The sequence below is a fragment of the Carcharodon carcharias genome, chromosome 2, assembly GCF_017639515.1.
Source record: "Carcharodon carcharias isolate sCarCar2 chromosome 2, sCarCar2.pri, whole genome shotgun sequence".
Taxonomy (NCBI): Eukaryota; Metazoa; Chordata; class Chondrichthyes; order Lamniformes; family Lamnidae; genus Carcharodon; species Carcharodon carcharias.
Window position 1 is genome coordinate 151,830,110 of NC_054468.1, and position 16,772 is coordinate 151,846,881.

Below are 16,772 nucleotides of genomic sequence, written 5' to 3' on the forward strand. Positions count from 1 at the left end.
TACCCCCCTCTGCATTGCCTACCATCCCATCTGCAGCCCAGTACCAAGACAGACAAGACCTTGTGCAAGCCTTGTTGTCAAACTAACACAACTCCCTCTTGTATTCCTGAAATTGCGTGCTTCCCCTCCAATACATTCCGCCCCCTACTGTGTCATGCATTCCTGTCTTTCATGTTGGCTTCCAGCTTCCTCTTCCTCGATCTCCCCTCTGCCTGTCATCGTTTCTGTCCCCCATCCCTCCAACCTCTCCTTTGCCCATTTTCACCCATGTCTCTTCCATCCCCCCAACTCTTTTCACCCAACCCCACCCCAGCTGCAATGCGTGTCTCTGTCTGAGTTGCTGCCCTGCCTGAGCCCCCAGATGACACCCTCCTTGACAAGGAAGGAAGCCATTCATGACATGGTAATATATGCAAATAGGGCTCCCGCCATGGATCAGCGGGAAACCGCCATCCGCTCACCATGAAAGTGGTAAGGGGAAAATTCAAAACTGTTTTCCTGCCGGGGGGTTTTTGATTTTTAGCCTCACTCTGAATTTCCGTCTCTTCCCGCCATAAAACCCGCCATGAGCTGGATGGGAAAATTCCGCCCAACATGTGGAGTCAGGGGCTAAATAGCATAAAAGGTAGCAAATTAGCTGCAAAGCTGAAATTTAAAGGAAGATATTTAGACTGGTAAAAGGGGGGACCTTTTGTTACTCAGGGATTGGTGCTGTTGTTCATGAATTACATCAATGATTTGGACTCAAGAATTAAAAGTTCTGTTTTAAAAATTTGCAAACTACAACAAATTGGAGGTTGTAGTTAATACTGAGGAGATCTGCAACAAAATTCAGGCAGGCATAACAATGCAGATTGGGCATGTAATTGGCAAATTAATTTCAATATAAGTGTGCAGTAGTACATTTTGGTAGGAAAAATGTGTACATGGGATTAAGGAGCAGAGGGATCTGGAGGTATATGTAGAGAAATCATTTAAGCAGCAATATAGGTCATAGCGACACTAAAAAGAAAAGCAAACAAAGCACTGGGGTTCACAGCAGTAGCAAACCTCCCCTCAAGGATGTTGGTCCCATTCCGGTTCAGGTGCAACCCATCCACCTTGTACAGGTCCCACTGCCCCCAGATATGGTCCCAATGTCTCAGAAATCTAAAGCCCCCCCTCCTGCATCATCTCTCCAGCCATGCATTCATCTGGACTAACCTCCTATTTCTATACTCACTAGCACATGGCACCGAACTGAAAAGCAGAGAAATTATGTTAGACTTGTATAGGACCATGGGTATACCACGCTTGGTGAACTGAACTGTTTTGGCCTCCGTATTATAACAACAGATACAGAAGTACTGGAGAAGGTGCAAAAAAGTTTTACTGGAATGATACTAGAATTGAGCGGTTATACTGGTTAAATCAGGAAAGATTGAACAGGCTGGAACTCTTTTCTGTAGAAAGGAAATGACTGAGTAGTTTTTCATTCATTCATGGTAATTGGGCATCACTAGCAATGCTAGCATTTATTGCCCATCCCTAATTCTTCTTGAGAAAGTGGAGGTGAGCTGCTTTCTTGAACCACTGCACTCTATCTTGTGTAAGTACACCTACAATGCTGTTAGGAAAGGAGTTCAAGGATTTGTCTGAAAGATATACATCTGAGAGTATGACTATGTCAGGCTTTGGCTTGACTGGTCTGTGGGGCAGCTAATGTCAATTTTAGTACAAGGCTCCAGATGTTCATGTGTAGGACTTTGCAGAGATGACTGGGGCAGAGCGGGCTTTTGTCGTTTGCTGTGCCTAAGTTGATGTCTGGTAGCCTGGTTTTATTCTTCTTAGGTGCTTTTGTAACAGTTTGATATAACTGAGTGGCTTGCTAGATCATTTCAGAGAGCAGTTAAAAGTCTACCACATTGGTATGATTCTGGAGTCACATATAAGCTTGACCTGGTAAGGCTGACAGATTTGCTTCTCGGACAATCCGGTAGTTTCATGGTCACCATTACTGACAGGCAAGGTTTGATCAGGGATAGTCAGCATGGCTTTGTCAGAGGGAGGTTATGCCTAACAAATTTGATTGAATTTTTTGAGGAAGTGACCAGGTGTGTAGATGAGGGTGGTGCAGTTGATGTAGTTTATCTGGATTTCAGCAAAGCCTTTGACAAGGTCCCACATGGGAGACTTATAAAGAAGGCAAATGCACATGGGATACAGGGTAATTTGATAAGGTGGATTCAAAGTTGGCTTCGTTGCAGGAGACAGAAGGCTACTTTATTGACTGGAAACCCATGTCCAGTGGTGTACCACAGGATCTGGTATGGGTCCCCTATTATTCGTCATTAATATAAACAACATAGATGACTATGTAGGATTAGTAAGTTTGCAGATGACACAAAGATTGGCCGGGTGGTTAACAGTGAGGTTGAGTGTCTTGGGCTACAGGAAGATATAGATGGGATGGTCAAATGGGCAGATAAGTGGCAGATGGAATTTAACCTTGAAAAGTGTGAGGTGATACACTTTGGAAGGAGTAATTTGACAAGGAAGTATTCAATGAACGGCATGGCATTAGGGAGTTCTGAGGAACAAAGGGACCTTGGCGTGTGTGTCCATAGATCTCTGAAGGCGGAGGGGCATGTTAGTGGGGTGGTGAAAAATGCACATGGAACACTTGCCTTTATCAATCAAGGCATAAATTACAAAAGTAGGGAGATCATGTTGGAGTTGTATAGAACCTTGGTGGAGTACTGTGTGCAGTTCTGGTCGCCACATTATAGGAAGGATGTGATTGTATTGGATGGGGTGCAGAGGAGATTCACCAGGATGTTACCTAGGATGAAACATTTAAGTTATGGATAGACTTGGGTTGTTTTCGTTGGAGCAGCGAAGACTGAGGGGGCGACCTGATTGAGGTGCACAAGATTATGAGGGGCATGGACAGGGTGGATAGGGAGCAGCTGTTCCCCTTAGTTGAAGGGTCAGTCACGAGGGGACACAAGTTCAAGGTGAGAGGCAGAAGGTTTAGGGCGGATGTGAGGAAAAACTTTTTTATCCAGAGGGTGGTGATGGCCTGGAACGCGCTGTCTGGGATGGTGGTGGAGGTGGGTTGCCTCACATCATTTACAAAGTACCTGGATGAGCACTTGGCACATCATAACATTCAAGGCTATGGGCCAAGTGCTGGTAAATGAGATTCGATAGGTAAATCTGGTGTTTCTCACATGTCAGTGCAGACTAGATGGGCCGAAGGGCCTCTTCTGCACTCTGTGATTCTGATGTTAGCTTTTTATTCCAGATTTTATTCACTTAATTGAATTTGAGGTTCCCTGCTCCCATGATGGGATTTGAACTCATGTCACTGTCAGTAGGTAAATTATTGGACGGTGTTCTGAGAGATCGGATATATAATTATTTGGACAGCCAAGGGCTGATTAAGGATAGTCAGCATGGCTTTGTGTGTGGTAGGTCGTGTTTAACGAACCTTGTAGAGTTTTTTGAGGAGGTTACCAAGAAGGTAGATGAAGGATAGGCTGTGGATGTTATCTACATGGACTTTAGTAAGGCCTTTGACAAGGTCCCACATGGGAGGTTACTTCAGAAGGTTCAGACACTTGGTATCCATGGAGAGGTTGTAAACTGGATTCGAAATTGGCTGTGTGGGAGAAGACAGAGAGTGGTAGTGGATGATTGCTTCTCTGGAGGTCTGTGACTAGTGGTGTGCCTCAGGGATCTGTGCTGGGACCATTGTTGTTTGTTGTCTATATCAATGATTTGGATAATAATGTGGTGAATTGGATCAACAAGTTTGCTGATGACACTGAGATTGGAGGCATTGTGGACAGTGAGGAAGGCTTTCAAAGCTTGCAGAGAGATCTGGACCAACTGGAAAAATGGGCCAGAAAATGGCAGATGGAGTTTAATGCAGAAAAGTGTGAGGTGTTACATCTTAGAAGGTCAAACCAAGGTAGGACATACACAGTAAATGGTAGGGCACTGAGGTGTGCGGAGGAACAAAGGGATCTGGGAGTTCAGATACGTAGTTCCCTGAAAGTGGCGTCACAGGTAGACAAGGTTATAAAGAAAGCTTTTGGCATACTGGCCTTCATAAATCAAAGTATTGAGTATAGGAGTTGGGATGTTATGGTGAGGTTGTATAAGACATTGGTGAGGCCAACTTTGGAGTATTGTGTGCCTAACCACAGGAAGGATATCAGTAAGATTGAAAGAGTGCCGAGAAGATTTACTAGGATGTTGCCTGGTCTTAAGGAGTTGGGTTACATGGTAAGATTAAACAGGTTAGGACTTTATTCCTTGGAGCGTAGAAGAATGAGGGGAGATATGATAGAAGTTTACAAAATTATGAGGGGTATAGATAGAGTAAATGCGAGTAGGCTCTTTCCACTTAGATTAGGAGAAAGAAACACGAGAGGACATCGCTTTAGGATGAAAGGGGAAAGGTTTAGGGGGAACTTCTTCACTCAGAGAGTGGTGAGAGTGTGGAACGAGCTACCATCTGACATGGTAAATGCGGGCTCACTCTTAAGTTTTAAGAATAAATTGGATAGATACATGGATGGGAGAGGTCTGGAGGGATATGGACTGGGTGCAGGTCAATGGGACTAGCGGAATAATATTTTGTCACAGACTAGAAGGGCCGAATGGCTTGTTGTCTGTGCTGTAGTGTTCTATGGTTCACTGGATCATTAGTCCTGTCTTCTGTGCTACTATCCCAGTAACTAAACCGTTATGTTACACCTGGTTGGGTGAAAAGGACTGGACAAAGTGAAAGGGAGGCAGAATAGATATAATATGAAGGGCTTAGAATGGGATGGATTTAGATTTGTTGCTTTTATTATCACAAACCTAAATCCATCCCATCCTAATTCCTTTTTTAACGTAATATACCCTTGTACATATGGAATTAAAACTGGGTGCTCTCTTACAAAATGGTGCATCTTGTCTTGATACAATAGTTCCACAATATATATGCTGTGTTAGCCAAGCCAATCTTTTGAAATGCAAATATTCTTTTAATTTTACCTGTATACTTAGGAACATAGGAAATAGGAGCAGGAGTAGGCCATTCGACCCCTTGTGCTTTTTCCGCCATTCGACTAGATCATTGTTGATCTTCTACCTCAACATTATTTTCCCATGCTATCCAAATATCCCTGTAATATCTCGAAATCGATCAAACCTGTCTTGAATTTACTCAATGACTGAGCCTTCAAAGCCCTCAGGTGTAGAGAATTCCCAAAAATCTACCACCCTCTGAGTGAAGACTTATATCAGTCCTAAATGGCCTACCTCTTATTCTGAGACTGTGTCCCCTTGTTCTAGACACCCCAGCCAGGGGAAAAGTCCTTCTTGGATCTATCCTGTTGAGCCCATAGGAACTTTGTATGCTTCATTGAGATCACCTTTCATACTTCTAAACTCTAGAGGACATAGGCCCAGAGCCCTCAATTTCTCCTTATAGGACAATCCCATCATCCCACGGATCAGTCTGGTGAACCTTGCAATCACTCTATGGCAATTATATCTTCCTTAGGTAAGGAAACCAAAACTATACATTCTAGATGTGGTCTCACTAAGGCTCTACACAATTGCAGAAATATTTCTTTACTCCTGTACTCAAATCCTCTTTCAATAAAGCTCAACATACCATTTGCCTTCCTAATTGCTGCTACATCTGCATGTTAGCTTTCAGTGACTTAAGAATATGGACACTTGGTCCCCTGGGACATCAACACTCCCAAATCTCTCACCATTTAAGAAATACACTGCATTTCTGTTTTTCCGACCAAAGTGGATAACTTTACGTTTTTCCACATTATGTTCCATCTGCCATGTTCTTATCCATTCACTTAGCCTGTCTAAATGCCCTTGAAGCCTTACAGCTCACATTTCCATCTATTTTGTGTTATCAGCAAACTTGGAAATATTACACTTGGGCCCAAATCCAAATTATTGATATATATTGTGAATAGCTGGGGCCCAAGTACTAATCCTTGCGATGCCCTGCTAGTCACAGCTTGCCGGTATATGCCAATGCATCAGTAATTACATTGCTAGTTAAAACGGGTGATGGGAATTGGTTCTCCCATCAAAACAGTATAAATAGATACAACTGGAACATTCTGGTGTGGGAGAAACTAGGAAGTCAGTTAAATTGAAGAGCTGTCTTATGAATAAACCAGCTTCTGGAAAAAGACTAGTGTTGGACTTGTCCTTCCATGTCAAGCACTTATCGTGAGTAACTTGGTAGCAGAGGATGATCTTTAAGCTTTGGTAAGACCATAAGATATAGAAGCGAAGTAGGCCATTAGGCCCATTGAGTGTGCTCCGCCATTCAGTGAGACCATGGCTGACCTAATAATCCTCAGCTCCACCTTCCTGCCTTTTCCCCATAACCTTTGATTCCCTTACTGATTAAAAATCTGTCTATCTCAGCTCTGAATATACTTAATGCCCCAACCTCTACAGCCCTCTGTGGTAAAGAATTCCATAAATTAACTACCCTCTGAGAGAAGAAATTCCTCCTTATCTCTGTCTTAAATGGGTGACCCCTTACTCTGAGATTATGCCCTCTGGTCCTAGACTCTTCCACAAGGGAAAACAACCTCTCAGCATCTACCTCGTCAAGCCCCTTAAGAATCTTATATGTTTCAACACGGTTGCCTCTCATTCTTCTATAAGCCAACGAGTACAAGCCCAACCTACTGAACCTCTCTTCATAAGAAAATCCCTCCATACCTGGGATCAACTTGGTGAACCTTCTCTGGACTGCCTTCAATGCCAGCACATCTTTCCTTAGATAAGGGGACCAAAACTATTCACAGTATTCTTGGCGTGGTCTAACTAGTGCCTTCTATAGTTTTAGCAAGACTTCCCTATTTTTATACTCTATTCCCTTTGAAATAAAGGCCAATGTTCCATTTGTCTCCCCTATTACCTGTTGAACTTGTATGCTAGCTTTTTGGGATTCATGCACGAGGACCCCCAAATCCCTTTGCGCTGCAGCTTCCTAGCAGTCTTTCTCTACTTAAATAATATTCGGCTCTTCCTTTCTTCCTGCTAAAGTGCACAACCTCACATTTTCCCATATTATATTCCATGCCAAGTTTTTGCCCACTCACTTAACCTGTCTATATAAAGGAAGTAGCTGCAGAGATAGTGGTTGCACTGGTAGTAATCTCCCAAGAATCCTCAGATTCTGGCAGTTGGAACATAATGTTGGAAAATGCGAAGCTATGCACTTCAGCAGGAAGAAAAGAAGAGCTGAATATTATTTAAATGGAGAAAAATTGAAAATGAATAGCATTGAGTAGATTGGACCTGTACTCTTTGGAGTATAGAAGAATGAGAGGCGACCGTATTGAAACATATAAGATTCTTAGTGGGCTTGACAGGGTAGATGCTGAGAGGTTGTTTTCCCGGTAGGAGAGTCTGTAGAGGCTGGGTCATTAAGTATATTCATGGCTGAGAAAGATCAGTAAGGGAATCAAAGGTTATGGGGAAAAGGCAGGAAAGTGGAGTTGAAAAATATTTGTTGCAAAACGTTGTTCTCAGTCACTTTCTTAGCAAATATGAACAACTATGCCATGAAACAAAGGCTGGAAGATTCTCTGGTGGCCAAGTTTCAAGATCAACCAAATATTGGACAAAGATTCCAGTACAAGGACTGGGGCTCTGACAGGCAGTCTGAAAATGGTTGTAACTTAAGTCAATTTGAGAGTAGAACCAAAAGGCAGGTTTGGAACCGTGATCGTAGGCGTTTGAACCTGAAAAATGCAAGGGGAATGCTTGATTGGTATGAATCTCAGTTTTATTACACAATGAATTGCCCACATCGAAAAAATCATATTTTTGAAGTCCATCACAAGATGGATTCTTCTGAGGCTCAAAGTGATGATGCTGCCATGATGGAATTGTGTTGGTCACTGAAAGTTTAAATCTAGTGATGTGTATCTTGGTGGTCAATTCCTTCAACTGTGCAGTTCTGGACAGTGGTTGCATGTCTACGGTGTGTGGGATGGATTGGCTTTTCATGAGGCAGACTGGCGCAAGGTCAAGGAGAATGAAAGCTCTACATGTTTCAAGTTTGGAGATGATAACACATTAACATCCTCCAAAAGGGTAGTCCTCCCTTGTAAGATATTAGGGATCAGCCTGTTCATTGGTACTGATATGGTTTCTAGTGAGTTACCGCTATTGTTAATGTGATCTGCGATGAAAAAGGCTCAGATGACGCTAGACATGAAGAATGATAGAACGGTTATGTTTGGAAAAATACGGATCTATATTTTACTTGGTCAGGCCATTACTGCCTACCACTAAGGAAGGCTGATATTTCTTATCAAGAAGTTCATGAAGTTTTGCTAACTTCTGAGAATAAGAACTTGGTGGACATAAAGAAGATCATTTGGAAGTTACATAGACATTTTGCACATCTGGTGCCACAGAAACTGAAAACTTTATTGCGAGTTGCTGGAGTGGTTGATACAATGACTTTATTGAGCAAATCACTGTACAGTGTAAAATTTGTATTAAATACTGCATCCTGTTATGAGCTTGCCACTAGTCAGTGAATTTAACAACACAGTGGCAATGGAATTAAAAGTTTGGGACAAGGATAGGATTTTTTTTGACTACCCTTCATGGATATGGCAACCAGATTTAGCCTACCCACTGTAATACAAAGTAAGGACAAACATACTATTGTCGATAAGGTCATGGAGAAATGGGTGGGAACAGGATTAGGAACACCAACAAAATTCCTGACAGATAATTAGCCAAGGGGGAATTCTGAGACGTGTGAAAATTTGAACATCATAGTTATGCGCACTGCAGCTGAGAGCCCATTTAGTAATTGTCTTTGTGAGAGAAACCATGAGGTGATAGATGACGTGGTACATCAAATATTGACTAATTAACCAGATTGCAAATTGCAAATGGCGCTGGCATGGGCCATGCATGCAAAGAACTCTTTGCAAATGGTTGGGGGGTATGGTCCGTACCAGTTGGTGTACGGAAGAAATCCGAAGTTGCCTTCGGTGTTATCAGATGCTCCCCCTGTTCTAGAAGGGACTAGCATTAGCTCCACTTTTTCTGCTCATCTGAATGCTTTGCATGCAGGCAGAAAGATTTCCCTTAAAGCTGAGGCTTCGGGGAAAATTCATTGAGCTCTATGACATTACATAAGGCCATCAGGAATACAGCTTAGATAAGGAAACATGATATATTACAAATGGGAAAGGCTGGAAAGAGTGGAAAGAATCTGGCAAGTTGATCTGGAGTGATGGAAAAGTAGTAATTGTGCAACGCAGCAATCAAACTGTTAGGGTATATTCTTTGAGGTTAAATGGCACCGACAATTGGCACTTTACAGGTTCTGAACTGGACATAGAAAGTGAAGAGGCACCGTGCACTTCACATACATGCACACTGGGCAACTATGAGGAGCAGACTATGACAGATAGAGGGTCGACTGACAATGAGCAAAGTAACACTGAGATACAGGATAAAGCTATTTGTCCAAAAGGGCAACTACCCAAAGTAGGAACAAAGATAACATACATGCCAGAAGGGGCTAGTGTGTGGAGGGATGCCACTGTCATAGGGAGAGCAGGAAAGGCAAATATAAACACTGGCTAAATGTGCAGGATGAAGGGCAGGAGATAAGACCCATGGATTGGCAAACCAAAGATGTGGAAGCCCAGAAAGCACAGTATGAGTTCTGAAAGTGAACCAGAAAATAGTCATGACCTCAGAAAAAAAAATCACAAACTGATGAACAGGATTCTGCTTGCATGGGAGAAAGATCATATAGTAGTAGTCCAGAAAGAGAAAGGAATGTGAGTAGAGGTTGTAGCTTGACAAGAAAGAGGACTATAGAACAAGCTAGGAATGTCAATAGAAGTAGAAGTCCTTATGACTGAGAGGTTTTAGTAGCTGTTGATATGTTGGAAAGTAAGCTGATAAAGGAAACCAAAGAGAAAGAGTTGGAAAGCTGGAAGGAATTTGGGGTATATACTGAAATACCTGATGGGGACAGCCGGCCCTATCTCACAGGTGGATCTGTACAAGGTTAAGTGAGATTAGTAGCCCAAGGTTTTCAAGAAAGACCCTGGGATCAGGATGTCAGGGTGGACTCGCCTATTACAGGGGAAGTGAGTTTAAAGATTTATTCTTCAGATATTTTAGCATCATATTCCTGGGAGTGCAAATCTATTGATATAAAGGCTTTATTTTTGCAGGAGAAGTTTCAAAGAGAAGTTTTTTGAAACTGCCTAAAGAAGCTGGCAACGTAGAAGGAAATCTGTGGAAATTGAACAAGCGTGTTTATGGATTGAATGATGTGTCAAGTGTATGGTATTTTCTGTTGAAAATGGGTTGCACTCAGTTAAAGGCAGACCCTGCAATGTCCTACTGGTACCATAAGGAGAAACTAGCAGGATTGTTTCTCATGCATGTTGTTGATTTCCTGTGGGGAGGTTCTGTAGAATTTGAGCAATGGGTAATCGAGAAGATAAAGAAGGAATTCAGGTTGGCAATTAGGCTTCAAGGGCCTTTAAACATTAGGTTTAAACATTAAGCAGAGCATGTCAGGAGTGACACTGAATCAACAATCTTATCTAGAAAATGTTAATCGCATCCCTATAAATCAGGTTAGATCCTCACAAGAAGAGGATCCTGCTTCTAAGGAAGAAACAGAACAATTGAGAAGTTTGATCGGTGGTTGAACTGGCTGTATACTCAGACTAGACCTGATGCTCATTATGATGTGTTGGAGTTGAGGACTATGATGAAACATACTATGATTGGGCAAGTTCTGACAGCAAACAAAACATTAAAGAAATTAAATTCAGAAAGAATGTACACTCAAGTTTCCAGCCTTTGGTGGACTATAAGATATGAGGTTGGTGATTTTTAGTGATGCTTCACATGCTAATCTTCCAGATGGGTATTCTTGCACAGCAGGGTTTATCATATTCTTGGTAGAAAAGAATGATAAATATTGCCTGCTGGCTTGGGAGACCAAGAAAATTAAAAAGGGTAGTTAAAAGCAAGCACCTTAGCTGCTGAAATTCAGGCAAGATGGAGAATGACGTAGTTGATTCTGAGACTTGGGCCCTGAATCTTAAATAAAGGAAACTACAATGGTATGATGGATTGGGAAACATTACTTAAAGGGATGACGGTGGATAGGCAATGGCAAACATTCAAAGAGCGCATGGGTTAACTGCAACAATTGTTTATTCCTGTCTGGCGCAAAAGTAAAACAGGAAAGTTGGCTAAACTATGGCTTACAAGGGGAATTAGAAATAGTATTAGATCCAAGGAAGAGGCATACAAATTGGCCAGAAAAAACAACAGACCTGAGGATTGGGAGCAGTTTAGAATTCAGCAAAGGACGACCAAGGGATTGATTAAGAAGGGGAAAATAGAGTATGAAAGTAAGCTTGCAGGGAACATAAAAACTGACTGTGAAAGTTTCTATAGGTGTGTGAAGAGAAAAAGATTGGTGAAGACAAAAGTAGGTCCCTTACAGTCAGAAACAGGGGAATTTATAATGGGGACCAAAGAAATGGCTGACCAACTAAATACATACTTTGGTTCTGTCTTCACGAAGGAGGACACAAATAACACACCAAAAATGTTGGGGAACACAGGGTTAGTGAGAGGGAGGAACTGAAAGAAATCAGTATTAGCAGGGAAATGGTGTTGAGGAAATTGAGGGGATTGAAAGCCGATAAATCCCCAAGGCCTGATAATCTACATCCCAGAGTACTTAAGGATGTGGCCCGAGAAATAGTGGATGCATTGGTGGTCATCTTCTGAGATCCTACAGACTCTGGAACAGTTTCTACTGATTGGAGGGAAACTAAGTTAACCCCACTATTTAAAAAGGGAGGCAGAGGGAAAACAGGGAATTATAGACTGGGCAGCCTGACGTCGGTAGTGGGGAAAATTGTAGAGTCCATTATAAAAGATTTAATAGCTGAGCACGTGGAAAACAGTGGCAGAATCGGACAGAGTCAGCATGGATTTGCAAAAGGAAAATCATGCTTGACAAATCTACTAGAATTTTTTGAGGATGTAACTAGTAGAGTTGATTGAGGGGGAGCCAGTGGATGTGGTTTATTTGGACTTTCAGAAGGCTTTCGACGAAGTCCCACATAAGAGATTGGCGTGTAAAATTAAAGCGCATGGGATTGGGGGTAGTGTATTGAGATGGATAGAAAACTGGTTGGCAGACAGGAACAAAGAGTAGGAATAAATGGGTCTTTTTCTGAATGGCAGGCAGTGACTAGTGGGGTACCGCAGTTATTCACAATATATATTCATGATTTAGATGAGGGAATTAAGTGCAGTATCTCCAAATTTGCAGATGATACAAAGCTGGGTGGGAGGGTGAGCTGTGAGGAGGATGCAGAGATGCTTCAGTGTGATTTGGACAAGCTGAGTGAGTGGGCAAATGCATGGCAGATGCAGTATAATGTGGATAAATGTGAGGTTATCCATTTTGGTAGCAAAAACAGGAAGGCAGATTATTATTTGAATGGCTATAAATTGAGAGAGGGGTATGTGCAATGAGACCTGGGTGTCCTTATACACCAGTCGCTGAAGGTAAGCATGCAGGTGCAGCAGGCGGTAAAGAAGGCCAGAGGATTTGAGTACAGGAACAGGGATGTCTTGCTGCAATTGTACAGGGCCTTGGTGAGACCACACCTGGAATATTGTGTGCAGTTTTGGTCTCCTTATCTGAGGAAGGATGTACTTGCTATAGAGGGAGTGCAGCGAAGGTTTACTCGACTGATTCCTGGGATGGCGGGACAAACATATGAGGAGAGATTGAGTCAATTAGGATTATTTCGCTGGAGTTCAGAAGAATGAGGGGGGATCTCATAGAAGCCTTTAAAATTCTAACAGGACTAGACAGGGTAGATGCAGGAAGGATGTTCCCGATGGTGGGGGAGTCCAGAACCAGGGGTCACAGTCTGAGAATATGGGGTAGACCATTTAGGACTGAGATGAGGAGAAATTTCTTCACCCAGAGAGCGGTAAGCCTGTGGAATTCATTACCACAGAAAGTAGTTGAGACCAGAACATTGTATGTTTTCAAGAAGGAGTTAAATGTAGCTCTTGGGGCGAAAGGGATCAAAGGGTATGGGGAGAAAGCGGGAGCAGGCAATTGAGTTGGATGATCAGCCATGATCATAATGAATGGTGGAGCAGGCTCGAAGGGCCGAATGGCCTATTCCTGCTCCCAGTTTCTATGTTTCTATTAGTAGAAGCGATAGATTGGGGTTTACTTATCTAATATACTGACAGAAATATAAGGGGCAATGTAAGAAAAGTTTGCCCATAGAATGTTATGTTGACAACCAATCTTTTTAGGATAATGTTCATTCGATGAAAAGTGTTGCTGAAAAGAGGCTAAGGATAGACCTGGCCAGCATAAAAGAAATGTTAGAGAAGAGAGCTGTCTAAGATACGATATGTTGACACAAGCCACCAACTATCAGACTGTTTTACGAAAAGAAATGCCTGCTCCAAGAAATACTAAATGTATTGGAAGAGGTGCATCTTATGTTATAATTTGACAAAATGAAGAAACCCATAAATATTTTTGCTTTATAATTGTTTATATTTGGAAAAGGAAATGTGGGATCTATAAATGTGAAAAAACGTGACTTTATTTCCTTCTGTTTGTTTTGAAAATAATGTTCTTTAATTTTTCAAAAGCTTGAATTTAAAAAGAAGAGGGGAATCTGTCAATGTATCAATAATTACTTTGCATAGCAATTACATTATTAAAGACAATTACTAGTTAAAACAGGTGATGGGAATTGATTCTCTTATCAAAACAGTAATAAAAGAGTAATTAAAACAGTATAATTAGATACATCTGGAACACTCTGGTGTGGGAGGTACTAGGGAGTCTGTTCCACTGAAGAGCTGTGTGATGAATAAGCCAACTTGTGGAAAAAGACTTGCTTTGGACTTGTTCTTTCAGGACAAAAACTTATTATGAGGAACTGTATGTTACTTCCCAATTCATGTGTTGTAATTTTGCTTACTGATCTCCTGTGTGAGACCATCTGGAAAGCCTTCTGAAAATCCAAATACATCACATCCACTGGTTTCCCCTTATCTATTCTGCCAGTTACATTCTCAAAACACTCTTGGCAGGTTTGTCAAAGATAATTCCCTTTCATAAATCCATGATGACTCTGCCCAATCCTACCATTAATTTCTAAGTGTCCAGTTATCGCATCTTTTATAATAGATTCTAGCATTTTTCCCTACTATTGATGTCAAACTTACAGGTCTGTAGTTCCCTGTTTCCTCTCTTCCTCCTTTCTGAAATGTTTGATTAACAAGCTCATTCAGAGTTTAGGTGACATATTTTGACATTTCCGTTAGACTGGTCATTTTTTTTTTAAGAAACAGTTTTCTTCACCTGCCATGTTGGGAACTTTGAAGCCATCAGAGCAATGCATTAGCCATAGAGAAACTCTGCAGCTGGCCAGCAACAAAGTTCCATGTAAAAGTTAATATTCAGGGATATAAACAGAAAATGATGGAAGCATCCAGCAGGTTAAGCCAGATCCATGCAATGAGAAAGTTAGGGTAAACATTTAAGTTCGATGAACTTTCAGACCTTCGGTCTGTTGCAAGCATGACCCAGACCTTGCCATTTCAACACTCCACCCTGCTCTCATGTCCACATGTCCGTCCTTGGCCTGCTGCAATGTTCCAGTGAAGCTCAATGTAAACTGGAGGAACAGCACCTCATCTTCCAACTAGGCACTTTACAACATTCCGGACTGAATATTGAGTTCAACAATTTTAGATAATGAACTCTCTCCTCCATCCCCACCCCCTTTCTGATCCCCCTTTTTTCCAATAATTTATATAGATTTTTATTTTTCCACCTATTTCCATGATTTTTAAATGTATTTCCATCCATTGTTTTATCTCTACCTTTTAGCCTATTTCGATCCCTTCCCCCCACCCCACCCCACCCCCACTAGGGCTATCTGTACCTTGGTCGTCCTGCTTTCTACCCTTAATGTCACCTATTAGCACATTTCTTAGCTAATATCACCACCGTCAACATCTCTTTGTCCTTTTGCCTATGACATCTTTTGGCAATGTCCACCTATCACTGGCCCTCCCACCGCCCCTTAAACCAGCTTATATTTCACCCCTCTTCTATTTTTATTTAGTTCTGTTGAAGAGTCATACGGACTCGAAATGTTAACTGTGTTCCTCTCCGCAGATGCTGTCAGACCTGCTGAGTTTTTCCAGGTATTTTTATCTTTGTTTTTGTTTTGGATTTCCAGCATCCGCAGTTTTTTGCTTTTATTTTTGATTTCATCAGAACTGGCTGTGTTTTATAAATCCATTTGGAGTTTGTAGTCAAAGCTGTGGGAAATCATTCTAGCTCCTTCTGAAGTAGACCAAAATCAAAACGGGTTTTTTTGTTGGATTCCTGGGCTTGCTAAAAAAAATGTTGGGAAGGCCATGGGGCATTATCCTGACTACAGGAATGGCATAAACCAGGGAAAAATCTGGTTCATTTCTCTCTCACTCAGATTCAACGACTCCCTTTTCTGCCTCTAGAGTATTGCTGAACCCCAGATTCTCCTACAAACACCAGAAACCCCTTCTTAATAATAATAGTCCCAAATCTTCCCTCCTTACTGCAAAATATCAAATGCTGCGAAAGCTGAAAACCCACATTTCAAACATCACAAACTTCAGAAACTTAACTTACAAACCTGCATTGGCAATATTTAATTTGCAAAATAGAGTTTGATGCAAACTTCAGCACCTTCTCTTCACCTACCCCCACATAGCATGCTACCAAAATTTGTCAGTCTACTCAGTGTTGCCCAACCACAGAACTGCCCATGCTCTTTAGTCAGCCTCCAGTCTTGTACATTTTGTCTATCATTTGCTGTGTATCCTACATATGGAAAAAGACGAGATAAAGTTATTTAAATGCCTTGAATTGTGCAAAACAGCAACATTGTACCCTTTTTTTTCTCAGCGTCCCATTACAGCCATCTGCTGGGGTCACCGTGACTCACGTTTGTTCCTTGCTTCTGGACCTGCATTGTATGTTGTTCGAGTGGAGCACAAGATTGCCAACTTGCAATTATTATGTCAACAGTCTATAGCTATTTCTCTGCGTGATGAGAAAGACTTCAGTAAATTAACACTGCCACCTCGTCTTTGCTCATACCTCACTGCTGCATTTGTATCAACAATTAAGGTATTTACTATTTTTACTTTAAAACATCAAAAATTTTATGAGATCAAACGAGATATTTTAAAAAGTTAATTCGGGCAACACATGGCGTAAGATTAATACTCAGTATCATGTTCACTTGAAATACAATTAGTGCAAGAACACCCTTCAAGTGTTATTATTTCAATTTCCCCTTGTTTGCTCAGATCATAACTCAGCATTTTTCAATACTGATGTCTCATCAAATAATTGAATGGTTGTGGTTCCTTACTTAATGGTTAATATTTAACATTGTGGTTGCTTTCAGTTACCTCCCTCTGACTCAGACCAAGAGTTGGAAGGTGCGATTAGACTTTTGTCTTGCATGAATATTATGGCCGCCACCTGTGCTGAAAATCTTTCTATGTTTCTACATATCTAATCCAGAGCTATTTTATAATGTGGGAAGTCATCCTGACAAAATCTGCTGTTCAGGATAATTGCAAGGAATATAAAATTACCTAGGCTTATTTTT

The 16,772-nt window shown here is 41.5% G+C and overlaps 1 protein-coding gene across 1 annotated transcript in view; it reads left to right on the forward strand.

Annotated features, from left to right (window-relative positions):
• The window catches only part of tulp4a (TUB like protein 4a), a 491,793-nt gene that overhangs the window by 328,683 nt on the left and 146,338 nt on the right, over nt 1-16,772 (forward strand). Inside the window, exon 7 of the mRNA XM_041217482.1 lies at nt 16,058-16,282. Within this exon, the coding sequence (XP_041073416.1) occupies nt 16,058-16,282 (225 nt within the window). The remainder of the gene's footprint in view (nt 1-16,057; nt 16,283-16,772) is intronic.